Source organism: Larus michahellis, chromosome 1 (genome assembly GCF_964199755.1).
Source record: "Larus michahellis chromosome 1, bLarMic1.1, whole genome shotgun sequence".
NCBI lineage: Eukaryota > Metazoa > Chordata > Aves > Charadriiformes > Laridae > Larus > Larus michahellis.
Genome location: NC_133896.1, coordinates 34679029 through 34692231, shown reverse-complemented (window position 1 = coordinate 34692231; position 13203 = coordinate 34679029). Strand labels below are relative to the sequence as shown.

The 13203-nt window shown below is 45.1% G+C and overlaps 1 protein-coding gene across 1 annotated transcript; it reads left to right on the top strand.

The window, feature by feature from the left end:
- Positions 1-3981: 3981 nt before the first annotated feature.
- Positions 3982-12992, top strand: AMIGO2 (adhesion molecule with Ig like domain 2). Its single transcript, XM_074569277.1, has 2 exons — positions 3982-4455; positions 11253-12992. The coding sequence occupies exon 2, from the start codon at positions 11326-11328 to the stop codon at positions 12889-12891; it is 1566 nt and encodes a 521-aa protein (XP_074425378.1). The 5' UTR covers positions 3982-4455; positions 11253-11325; the 3' UTR covers positions 12892-12992.
- The last annotated feature ends 211 nt before the right edge of the window (positions 12993-13203 follow it).

Genomic DNA, 13203 nt, shown 5'->3' with positions numbered 1-13203 from the left:
TGAGAACAACTTGACGATCTCTGCTCTGGCTCACTGTTCTACAGTACTTACCAGCTGGTGGCAATTCTGAGGACAGAATGGGTAAAGGTGGCACTGGTGGACAGGTGATACTCCATGTCCCTTTGAATACCCCCTCCAGACCTGCAGATCTATAAAACTGAAAATAAGGAGCAATAGAATAGGTCTGAGTGACAAAGAAAAGGCAGTTCTGAATGTCTAAGGATGGGGGGCGAGGAACCACTTGCCCAGGTAGGGAATGAGTATAATCTTCCCACATCCCACACACTGGGCTAAAGAATCAGTCTCTTTATTTTCTTTATGCTTAGTCTAATGAATAGTATTCATTCTCATGTGGGAGTAAAAAAAAGGAGCTTTTCAGCAGAAAAAAAAAAGAAGAAAAGATGCTGAGCCCTTGGAGACTGAGCAGCCTGGTGAACAGTGTCCTGGTAGAACAGAAGAGCTGGGCTTAGGGCCCAGCTTCAAACTACTCGTAAAACAGAGTCAAAAAGAGCAATTACAACTCTCAGGTGACAGTCCTGCTCATCATCTGACATACACCAACAGCCTTAAAACCCAAATCTGCCACTGCCACCCCTGCCAGACCTGCGTTTTCTTCTCTTCATCGCCTGAAGCATGGCAGGATTTGATCCTCAAGCTCCCCAGACAGGACAGCAGTCATGTTCTGTTTCAGGGCATGCCAAAAGCATTAGAGCTTTGAAAGGACCAAGCATCTGTTCTTATTTCTCACACCAAAGCCCAGGCAGGATCCATGGACCCAGTGTTCTCTGCTAGTTGGTCCACTAGGTGTCAAAGTTGTTTGGTTTACACTTTATTCATAATACAGTGTCAGCTACCACTTTCTTCTATACCATGACCGGGTACTTGCAAACTGATGTTTAAATCCTCAGCTTGCTCCCCTGCCTTCCTCTGGGGGTTCAGAGCTCGTGCACTTGGGACTGCAGCCCATGTCTCCCAGTTCACTGAAGCACCCTAACCGCCAGACTGGACTTACACTGAAACAGAATTAATTCAGGACCAAGAGAGAGGAATCACAAAAAGGAAGATGGGTCTCTAACCCTTTTTGCTGTGTGCTATCTAATGGCTATAATGTTTCTAACCAGAACTTAAACTGGAGACTGGAAATTATTCTTCCTCCAGGAGCATGATGGCAGAAAACCCATGCCCTTGCCAGAAGCAGCGTGTAAGAGGAGAGGAGGAGGGTATTCCTTTCTTTCAATATCCTCCTCTTAATTAGACCGTAGTCCAGCAGTTACATCGCTTGCTTATGAAGGGACTGTAAGCTCCCTGAAGCCAAGGTGAATAAGGATCCTGCTTCTGAAAAAAAAGTCCTTTAATGATCAATTTAATAACATAACTGTAAGAAAATTGCTGTTTTACTAAAACGAGTTCTTTTTGAAGATACCAGAGGCATCTCTGTATTTGTGGGGGCTTTCAAGAGCACAAGAGAAATATTGTTATTAAAAGCCCTTCTCAAGCCCCATCTGTTTGGCGCTGCACAGGACAAGAAAACAAGAACTGAAAAGCTTTCACTCTAATAGATAGTTTGGTACAGGGGCTAGGAAACACAGGCTGGATCCTGATGGTTTTGGAAGAAGGAGACAGCTATCAGCAGTTCTCTGCAATAAAAATCTCTACTGGTGATGCCAGAAACCTTACATTTGTACAGATTATCAAGACAAAGGTTTCACGTCCTAATTAACGTACTGACAGCCTCACACAGCTTGTGTCCATGTATGATCAACAGAGATTTTGGATAGTGCTGTGGTTTCACATCAGCACTATTTGGTAGAAGAAAGCTAATTACCGATTGCTCCCATGCAAATTAGATTTTAAAAAACAATATTCCTTGTAATTTAGTATGTAACAAGTGACTAAAGCACCTTTATGTTGTGAAATAACACAATGAACTAGATTGCATCATGCCACGAGTAAACTTGTCAACATTCAGTGGGGACGAAGAATTGCTGGGCTTACGACCAGCTGTTTCCAGATTTGCAAGAATCCTGTGGTTCTGAACTTGTTTCAGACCGTTCGATGCATCCCTTGATCACGATTTCTCTGCAAAGTCTGCTTATTGGCAGATGGCCTCTATCTGTAAGCTGAGCAGCTCATGTAAGGATCATCACAACTCACAACAATTTCTTGAGCATCTGGGCCCTGAGAGCTCCAACATAAAAAGCAAATCCCAGACAGCCTTAGCGAGAAAAATAAAATTGGAAAACAAAATTCTTATTGCACTTCACTGTGATTTGGGTCCTGCCTTCCCCAAAGTAATTATCAGTATGTCCAGATCTCATGGCTGGAATCTAAACAACTTGGCTACAAGCAGTACCGTCACTTTGCATCTCCCAGTGCTCCACACTTATTACCGAGGTCTGAAGAAGCTGTAATTAATATTGTTAGCATTTTAAAACCAGTTTAGTTTAAAGAAAGCGTGCAAAATACAAACGGACATGTGCTCCATATGCTACTGCAGACAGAATTTCATTCCATAAGTAGGTCTTCAAGAAGAATTCAGGCTCAACATTTTCAGTTTTGACAGCAGGGGACAGAGACTAAAAAAGTTATTACCATCTTCCTCAGATTGTATTGGCAATGTGATCAACTTAAATTTCACCCGATATTTTGATACATCGAGGCAACTAGAAAAGTTTAATGGTTTAGTCTAAATGAAGACAACAAGCTTCTTTAAACAAATTAATATTCCAATAGAAGCTCTGAAACCAATCAATGTTGAATCAATAGCCTGGAGATTAAAATTACTTCACTGGTGTATCACCCAAATGCACAAAAATGCGGAAACTCAACACAAAATAAGAATGATGAATAAAAAGCTGGATTTTTGTGATAAGGTAGCACTCAAAAAGTCTTTGAAATCAATAGCAGTATCACCCATGGCTCACTGGACTTCAATCTATATTGAATCACATCTTTAACAGATACCTTGTACCATAGTAAAGAATTTTAGTTTGCCTGTAGCATGGATTTTAGGATAAGAAGGAACCCTAGAGCATTATATGCAGCCACGAACTCTCATATTAAAAGTCACTTTGCTATGTGCACTTGGAAGAAAAGTGTGATTTACAGCAGCTTTAATACACAAGCCCTGTTGCTGAGAATTATTCTATAAACTGTATGCCTGGATGACAATAAATCCACAATCTCTGTTATTTGCTAAACTAGCCCCTGTTCAGTTTCAGTCTTTAAATGTAGGGTACTCTTAAATTATGGTGGGAATGTAGTGAGAAACTTCGCTGAGCGGGGGGTTAAAATCAGTGTGTAACAGAGGGAAGTGTGTTCTCAGGCTTTCAGCTGCAGCTTTGCCTCTTCCTGGTCGTGCTTCTCCACTTGCAGCAGCTCTCCCACAGATCCCATGGTCAAGACAAGCCGGGTACACGGCGATTAACTTTAGATAGCCCCCTGTATCATTTGATAGACTCTTATTCTCATCAAAGCCCAGTTTACCCCCGAGCCTCCGTGGGGTTTTGATCATTTAATTAACTGGAGGACTGTTTCCCACAGCTAACACAATGCCGTTTAAATTTATCTGCTCCTTAACGAACACCCTGCGGTTCCCTCTCCGCGCACGGGGAGTTTTGATGCATTTCACGGGGATTGCATCTTCCCCTGCGCCCCCCCCACCCCCTCCTCGAAAACCCTGAATCCCCCGTGGCGGCTGCGGAGCCCGGGCTGCCTAACCCCCCTCACACACACACACACACACACACACACCCCCACACACACCGCCATCCTCCCCAGGGGGGTTCGGGGCTGCTTTCCACCGGGAAGAGGGGCTGAGCCCAGCCGGGGGGGGCAAGCTTTGCCCTGGCTCGGCGGGGGCAGCGGCGCAGTGAGGAGCGGAGCGGGGCGGAGCAGCGGGCGCACACACACACACACACACACACACACACACACACACACACACACACACACACACACACTCCCCCCCACACACACACACCCCCGCCGGGCCGCGGATCCCCCGGGGAGGCGAGGGGCGGAGCGGGGGCAGGCGATGCGCTCCTCCCCTGGGGCACCGACGGCTCCGTCCCGTTGCCGCGGAAGCCCCCGGGAGCGCGTCGGCGCGAAGCGGCGTTGGGTCCGGCGCTGAGCGGCGGGGGAAGGGGGGGGGAACCGCGAGGGCGGAGGCAGGAAGGGATAAAAACGCCGGCGCTGCTGTGACCGGGAGTCTCCTGCCCTCCCTCCTCACCCGCCGCCGGTACCGGGCTCCGGGCCTCCGCTCCACCCCCGAGGGACAGCGGGCTCATCACTGCCTGCGCCCGCCGGGGAGCGCAGCGGAGCCGCTGCCGCCTTCTCGGCGGCCCCCGGTTTCCCCGGAGCGGAGCGGAGCGGAGCATGCGGGGCCGGGGCTGGCGGCGGCGGCGGGGCCGGCATCGCGCTCCCCGGACATGAAGCGGCCGCCGGGAGCTCCAGGTAACGCTGCCCGGCGGGGTGGCGGAGCGGACATCCCCCCGGTATCCCGGGTATGGCGGGCGGGCAGGCAGGGTCCGGAGGGGCAGGAGACGGGGAGGAGAGGGGCCGCCGGAGCCAGGGGCAGCCGCGGGAGCCCCTGTTCCTACCTCCGCCGCGGAGCGGAGCGGTCCTGCCCGGGGAAGGCGCTCAGAGACCCCCTCGAGGGGCTGGGGGGGCGAGGCGAGGGGACGGCGCGGTGCCCGTGGGTGCCCCCGGTCCGATGCCGGCTTAGCCCGCCCGGCCGCCGGGCTGGCCGAAAGTTTGCCCTCCGCCGACCCTCCAGTAGGGATCTGGGGGCTGCATTCCCCATAGGGAGGCTGCTAGGAGCCCCCCCACCCCGTTTTAGGCAAGGGGGTTTCTCTGAAGTTTAGCCCGTCAGAGAAGCTTTTGGAGGCGGTGAGGATCCTACGCTGGGCAACTAAACTTTCGTAGGATCTGGCATTGCTTGGAGACTGGTTACTGATACCGTAACAGGCACTGCCGCTTATCATTGCGGATTTTTCTTAATTATTTGCTGATCTCCTTAGCAACTGAAGTCATTAGCGAGGTTTAAGCTAGGGTACAGCTTTATTTACAAAATAACATGGCAAAAAAGATGCATTGTTGGTTCACTGGTGCATATTTCCCTTGTACTCTCTGAAGAGGGGTAAAAGCTGCGGAGTGTTGACTTCATGGAGCTGGTACTGCCATAGACAGACTGCTGATGATTAGTCCAACTCAGGCTCTGAAGTACGTCACCCAGTTGCTCATCTATGTCTCAGTTTTCTTTAAGCCAAATGAGTTATCATGGGTGCAAAAAAAAATAAATAAATCTGTCTTCAGAGAAATTCAATATTTAGTGAGGGATGAGTGGGAGAAGGTAGTTTTAGCTGGCTCAAGTTACTAGGACAAATTCATCTCTAATTCAGCACTATTGAGGTTGGGCCAGGTGCTGGCCAGAGAGACCGCTCCATTTGCCAGACTGACCTCAGGATCAGCTTGCTGCAAAGGTGATGTAAAGCCATTTTTTTCATCATTGTTAGGTCCTGCATCACGCAGAGCTTAGCCCAGTTCAGGGATTTAGTCCAGTGTATCCAGACATCACCCAGATGTAGCTCACCAACAGTCTCTGCTGTCCGATCCATCATGTCACTAAATCTCATGGATTACGATAATCCAGATCTGCTCAGTCAGAAATGCTGAGCACAGCTGTCAGGCAGATTTGATGCAGAGAGTGCCTTTCCCACTCAGGAGTGATAAAAGCAGAGTAGAGCCTGGAGATTGGAGTGAGGTGGCCACTACGGGGATATTTCCTCTGACAGCATCCCCAACGCACACACACAAGGAATGGAAGTTTACGCAGACCTTCCTTATAAGTGTAGCATTTTAAAAGATTAATTATGTGGGATGCCACTAGTCTGTAATTAATGGCTATGTCATGTACTTAAGCAGGATTCATAAAGTTAGGATTAAAAGCATGAATAATTGTACTTGTATAATATTGTTGTTATAAATTAATAAAACCCCATTCTAACAGTCACTTTTTTCTCCTGAGTTCATGAGGAAAGCTTTGTCAAATGCCATGACAAAAATAAAAAGGGCTGTGAAGAAACATTCTTGACACCTGAGCCATCACCGTTTCATTTCATGTTTTATGTATTTAACTAATACCGCCCTGATTCGTCTGATATGTAGACTGGTAAGAGGGGAGAGCAACTGTGTGGGCATTGGAAGTCAATGGGAAGGCACAAAGGTGCGTGAGTGACCTGTGGGCTGGCGAGACGGGGGGACAGAGGAGTCAGAGGAGACAGGCACAGGAGATGTGGCACAAGGGAAAGAGCTAAGAAATGTAGAAACAATGTGGACCTTCTGGAGGGTGGACTGAGACCTGTGATATATTCTAGCATTTGAGCGCTCTAGAGGCTCAGCAGTATTCCTGCAGTAGTACAGGGGACTTGTGTGCAAATATTTGTATTTTCACTGTGCAGAAACTGCCAGCCAGATGTGGGACTATTTACATCATCAGTGTACAGGAAGATGTTATTCCTACTGTAAAGCATTTATCAATCCACTTTGTTCAACGTTGAAAAGACTAATGGTAGCATTTGCAAAAGTATTCAGGTGACTTGTGATTCCCAGTTCACTGCTTAAATTAAGAGATGTGCCACATAAGGATGTTTTAGCAAAGTCTCAAATGAACCGTGAGAGATGACTTGGTGTACAGGTTTCCCTGGAAGAAACAGTAATAAGCCTGAAGGTACTTAGAGGAGAAGAGAAAGCTGGTATAGAGATTATTAATGTAGCATGAGTGGGAGAAAGAGCCCAGAGAAAGTGGAAATGAGTGTTTAGGATATTAGTTGATCTTGCAGTGATAACTGATGGTGGTGATGTTTATGGTTGCCCAGCATTCCCCTTTTCCATAAGCAGCTCTATGTTCTCATTGCTTTTTTTTTAAAAAAAAAAAAAAAAAAAGAAACAAAAAAACCCCAACCAAACAAAAAAACCCCAACAAACACACACATGAAAAAGATCAAATCCAGGAGACAAATCCTCCGCTTCTCTAGAAGTTGATCTGTCAATTGAGCTGTTCCTGACAACAGAAGATATTCCCTATTATATGAAGATACGTCCTGCATTTCTTCTCAAACAGTTGAGAAGCATGTGCACCATTACCGCACAGATGATTCATCTCAGGGAGTACTGTGTTTTTGGCAGTGAACTTAAAATATCACACTTTAGCACCATAAAGAAATGATTTCTTTGAAAAGAATTCAAGTACAAAACTCCTAACCATGCCCTTCACTTTACTATAAATCAAAAAACCTATTTACCCAGCTCATTCAGAAATAGTGGTGAAGTACTTAGCCAGAGTCTGTTGGCACATGTTAGCGGATAGTATTTAATAGCAATATCTCTCTTGAGATACGTAATATTGGAGTTTGTAAAGTAGTACATTTCTAAGACCTGAAGTAATGTTTTTTGGGACGAAACAAAATGCCACTTTTTAATATGAGGATGATTGTAGGCTTTGTTCTTCCTTGCCACATAACATGTACACATTACTAACCTGCATAAACTTTTATGCAGTCATTTTGCAGAAGTTCAAGTGATCACATAGGTTATGAATATTTATACTGAGCGTGCTTGGCTTTGCAGACCATCCTGTGTAATTTATGCAGATGTTTTTGGGAACACAGGTTGAGGGGCAAGTTGCAGCTCGACAGTCCTACTCTCCAAAAGGGAAAGAACCTGTTGGGAATGTAGGCACTCCACTGTGAGTTGGGCATGGCAAGGAATGTTTCTACTTGTCAGGGTACCCTCGAAATAGCCTTGTGTGGCCCATGGTACATTTATGATGTCTGTAATTTGGATTTGTGTCGCCAGGCAAAGCAAGTTATCTGAAACAGTTCTCATTTGGCAACCTGAATGAGCTTCAGAAATGCACAACCCAGTTTTCAGCCCTTGCAGGGGTTTTGTGCTCCTTAGAACTCAAAGGTATTGTGCTGATTTACACTAGCCACTGATCTGCCTTTGGGATTTGGTTGCAGACTAGCTCAGAGAATCTGGTGAGATAATTGTAGGTATGGACAGAAACAAATGTTCAAGGCTATTTAGGCTATTTAAACTTGGTAACCCTTCCAAAACAGCATTGACCTAGTACGTCCCATTTGCAGTATCTCCAGGATCACAGTTCTATTCAACATAGGAACTGATTTTTGAAAGTGCCGTTCATCTTTTTGCAAGTGCAGTGGCATTAAAAATCAGATTACATAGGCTGCAAAATCAGACATATAAATATTAGTGGGAAAGGCAACCTATGCAACAGCGGTTTGTCTCCCATTTTGTGGATGCTTTATAATAATTCACTTCCTACGCACATGGTTTTATGGTATGCAGTTTTCATATATCTTGCTTCATGCAACATACTAAACAAATGAGCAGTTATTAAATTATGTTTTTCGTATGTCAGTGTGTTTCCGTTGTGCCTTATGTACTGCCTGCCATACAAATCCACACTGAGGTACAGAATTACTTCCTCATGGTCATTTCTATAATGCTTTCACAGGTCTCACCCTCTAAAAAATTTGTATCTATTAATTGTTGCCATAGCAAAACCAACTAAGGTAGGTGCTTAGAACTAGTTCAAAAAATAATTCCTCTGGGTTCCTAACCTCCCACTGAAAACCCCATGCAGTTAGATACTTCAGTAGGATCTAAAAGCCTAGAAGACATTATGAATCTCGACATTAAGCTTTTATTCTAATCAATTCATTTATTTTTACAATATTCCTATAGTTAGGATCACGTTGCTATATCCCTTTTATACGCAGGGAAGAAAGGAGAAGCCTTTACAGTCAGAAGTGCCTGATAGAGCCATAGCATTTTGACTCTCAGCACTTCTTGAGATCAGTCCCTCCCAAACTTAATACACAGAGGTTCCTTATTTTCTAACTCTCAAGCTGGTGACTGTAACATGTTATTTATTTTCTAACAGTCACTAGTTCACATAATTTGCCTGATCTCACAGGAATTCTGTGTCAGAGGCTAGGATATGCCCCGCTTCTCAGGTGTAGGCATTTACTCAGCCCTTGATGTGATCACCCTTTCTTTTTCCTATTCTTCCTCAGATAGTGGGAGGAAAGGTTCTGGGGAAGAAATTAAGCAATCGTGTAAGTAAGGACTGTATATAAAATCTAGAGCAGCGCAGAAAACCTTAATTCTGACACTTTAATTTTTGAGCAATTGACTTGGCAGCCTTGCTATTCTCTTAATATAGTTTTTTGGGAAACTTTAAAGCCAAAGTGTGTATAAATTCTTGTGAAAGGTGAATTTTCCCATCCTGCTGCCTTCATATTTCTTCTTTTAATGGGTCATTAGAAGGTTCAGCTTTTAATATTCATAGCACACCCTCTACCACTTGACTTAAGAGTAGCAGATTTGTCAGCAGAGGACAGCAGCCTGCCAGATTGGCAGAGGGTTAGAGAGGAGGGGAATAAGGAACTGGGGGGAGAAATGGAAATTAGTGCAGTTCACATATATCAATTAATTGCATAGATAATCTTAGATTCATAAGTACCAGATGCAAATTGTCCAGAGAAGCGTGTTCTAAGGTTCACCTCCCGAAACTCTTGTCTCTCTTCTGCTTAACCCTCTTGCCCCTCTTCTGCTTAACCTTCTTGCCCTTTACACCTTCCCCATCTGCTTTTCCAGTCTTATATGCCTCATCTGACTTCTGCACCCTCGCTGCCTGCGAACTACCTCCTCCTCAGTTGCTTCATTAGTAATGATGATGATGCTCCATTAGCATTGTCCTTCCCTGGTTCTGCCCTTCCCCCCCTATGCATCTCTTATCCTCCTTTTACCTCTCTCCCCTTCTTTGGCTCCTTCTCTGCCTTGCTGTCCTCCACCCTTTAGGTCTTGGTTTTAATGTTTCTGTATTCAAGACTCATCCTTTCTTCATCCATCTTGCCTCATCAGAGAATACAACTTCTCCTTTTACTCTGCTTCTGTCCATTTGAGGTTGCTGCTCTCTCCTCCTCCCCGCTGCCCGCAGGCAGTCTCCCAGCTCCTGGCCATGGCCACCAGCAGCAGCGCAGGGCAGACATTGCGGGGGCTTGTCCTGCTCAGATGCTGTACCAATGGGTGGGTGAGATGATGGGAGAAATGAGTATGAGGTTAATATGTGGGAGCTGAATACCGCGTTTGAGCTGTGAAGGGGTGGGGATAATCAATGCATATGGGTTCACCTGGGAATTCACTGACAAACTCTCAACAGGTATCCAGGGAGAGCAAGAGTGAACAGAAGTGTTCGTTACCCTGCTGTGGATGTGAGCATTTTGTTAGAAGATGGCAAAAAGCATATGCCTTGGCACGAATCGCTACCCTGCCAAATGTTATGTCCCTGCTTCAAACCATAGTGACACTAAAATATTCTCAGAACAGAGAATATTTGGTTAGGTTTTTTCTTACTATTTAAGTATGAGCAAAATATTTTTTTTCCTTTACTAAGTTTTGAGAAATGTCTGACTCATTCTTACTGAAAGTTCCCAAAAACTTGTGCCTGAGGTAGGTACCAGGCATAGAAAATTTTCTCCTCGACAGTTATTTTGGCAAAGGTAGAAGTACCAGAACACAAAATATTCCAATTGGACATCTTGAATAACTTTAAAAATAGGCTGTTGCTACCTGAACTATCAGTTACTGAATTAAAGAAAGGGAAAAAAAAAGAAGAAAGAAATTCATATGACATTTAAAGCTAAGTAGTCTGAGAAAATTCTTTGCTTGAAAATGTGTGACATTTTCTGATTGGAAAGAAACACATGTTGAAACTGCTCCCCACTAGAGAAGAAAATAGAATTTTTGGATGAGCATTTTTCTTTCCTGTACCAGAAGTTTTCTGTCTGGGTTGGTTTGGAAACAGATAGGGGATGCCATTGCCCAGTCATGTCCCGCAGAGGAATGTTTCTGATTCATTTTTTTTATGAACTGTCAGAAATTGCATTCCTTGGCCCAAGATTGATGAACAGCTGCATTGTTTTTGAAGAGAAGACGTATAATATCTGTAGTGTGAATATTTACACATGGGTGCAGAATTTCATGTTTACATAAAAACCAACGTTAAGCTTACGTCACCTAAGAACAACTAGATTTTATAATTAACCATATGAAACATTAAGGATTAATTCCCTGTATTTTCTCAAAAGGCATGCATAAGGAATCAGGCAGGGTATGAACCCTAAATGTTAACGTGCTGTACCTCTGTATCCCTCTTTCGACAGCGATTAGTGCAAAGCTAACTGCACTTATAATCTGTGGCAAGGAGTGCTGGGAGACAGCTAAGAGACAGTGACAATGTCTTTAAACTGGCGGACGATTCCTACTCAACTTGGAGTTTTTAAAGCGAACTGCAAAGGACTGGCATGCCTCTTGGTCTTCACGGTGAGCGTTTGTGGCAGTGCCCCGGGGATGTGTCCGACAGCCTGCATCTGTGCCAGCGATATCGTGAGCTGCACCAACAAGAACCTCTCTCGGGTGCCAGGAAATCTTTATAAATGTATGAAAAGGCTGGATCTGAGTTATAACAGAATTGGGTTTTTGGAGCCTGAATGGGTCCCAGTGCTGTTGGAGAAACTGAACACTTTAATAATCAATCATAATAGCATTAGCAGCATTAACACTGGAAGCTTTTCCACAACCCCAAATCTGAAGTACCTAGACTTGTCCTCCAACAGCCTGAAGACTCTGGGCAGCCCCGTGTTTCAGGAGCTGAGGGCGCTGGAGGTTCTCCTGCTGTACAACAATCAGATAACACAGATAGAGTCTTCAGCCTTCGGAGGATTGTACAAATTGCAGAAACTGTACTTAAGCTATAACTTGCTCTCGCATTTCCCACTGGACTTGTACACTGGAAAACATAAGCTGACAGACCTTGTGTTGCTGGACGTTTCCTTTAATCACATCCAGTCGATGCCTATTCAGCGCCTGAGTTCAGTGCCGGCCAAACATCTTAGCGGAATTTATCTTCATGGCAACCCATTTTATTGTGACTGTACGCTGTATTCCATGCTAATCTTCTGGTATCAAAGGCACTTCGGCTCAGTGGTGGACTTCAAAAGTGAGTACACCTGTTTGTTGCGATCAGACCCCAGAGGTTACAATAAACTGCCTTTACTGCATGACAACTTTCTGAATTGCTCCGAAAGCACCGTCAACAGCTCTTTCCAAGCCTTTGGGTTTATTCACGATGCCCAGGTTGGCGACAGGCTGATTGTACACTGTGACAGCAGAATCAGCGATGCGGGCACGCACTTTGTTTGGGTTAGTCCGGACAATAGATTGCTGGAGCCAGACAGGGAGACCGACAACTTTAAGGTGTTTCGTAACGGCAGCCTGGAGATAACAGATGCCCAGCTGGAGGACTCAGGGCTGTATTCCTGCATCGCAATAAATAAGAAAAGACTATTAAATGAAACCATAGAGGTTAGAATAAATGTTAGCAATTTCACCGTGAACAGGTCCCACGCTCATGAAGCATTTAACACAGCTTTTACCACCCTTGCTGCCTGCGTGGCCAGTATTGTTTTAGTACTGCTGTATCTCTATCTGACCCCCTGTCCGTGCCAATGTAAGGCGAAAAGGAAGAAGAGGAAGCTGAACCAAAGCGGTGCCCACTCATCCATACTGAATTCCACGCCGCCGCAAGAGCTGCCGGCCGACGAGAAGAAGGCTAGCACAGGTAAACGGGTGGTTTTCCTGGAACCCGTGCACGAACCAAAACACAGTCAGAATGGGAAAGTAAAACTGTTCCCTAATGACAATGTCATTGCTGAGAGTATCTTGAAAACTACTCGAACAAAATCCGATTCTGATTCTGTCAACTCCGTGTTCTCAGATACACCTTTCATGCCATCCACTTAGTTTGCTGCCTGTGTTTGTATCGTGCAGTTACGTTTCTGAATACCTCCTTCGCTTGTAGCAACCATCGGGAAAAAAACAATAAAAAGAGAGAAAAATGTTTTAAAAAACACATCTGTTGTCAGTCCTTGAACCGTGTCTCCTTTCTCTGTGAGTGCAGGGCCGTGTGACAGTGTTATCTTGTTGGGGGAAAGCAAAAAGCGTGGCGTGAATGTGAATGTTTTCAGTGCAAGCTCAGCCTTGGCTTTTACTCTCTGGTCCATACATAGCAATTTCTCATGCGTGTTTAGAGCTGCTTTCGGTGCATACAGCTGA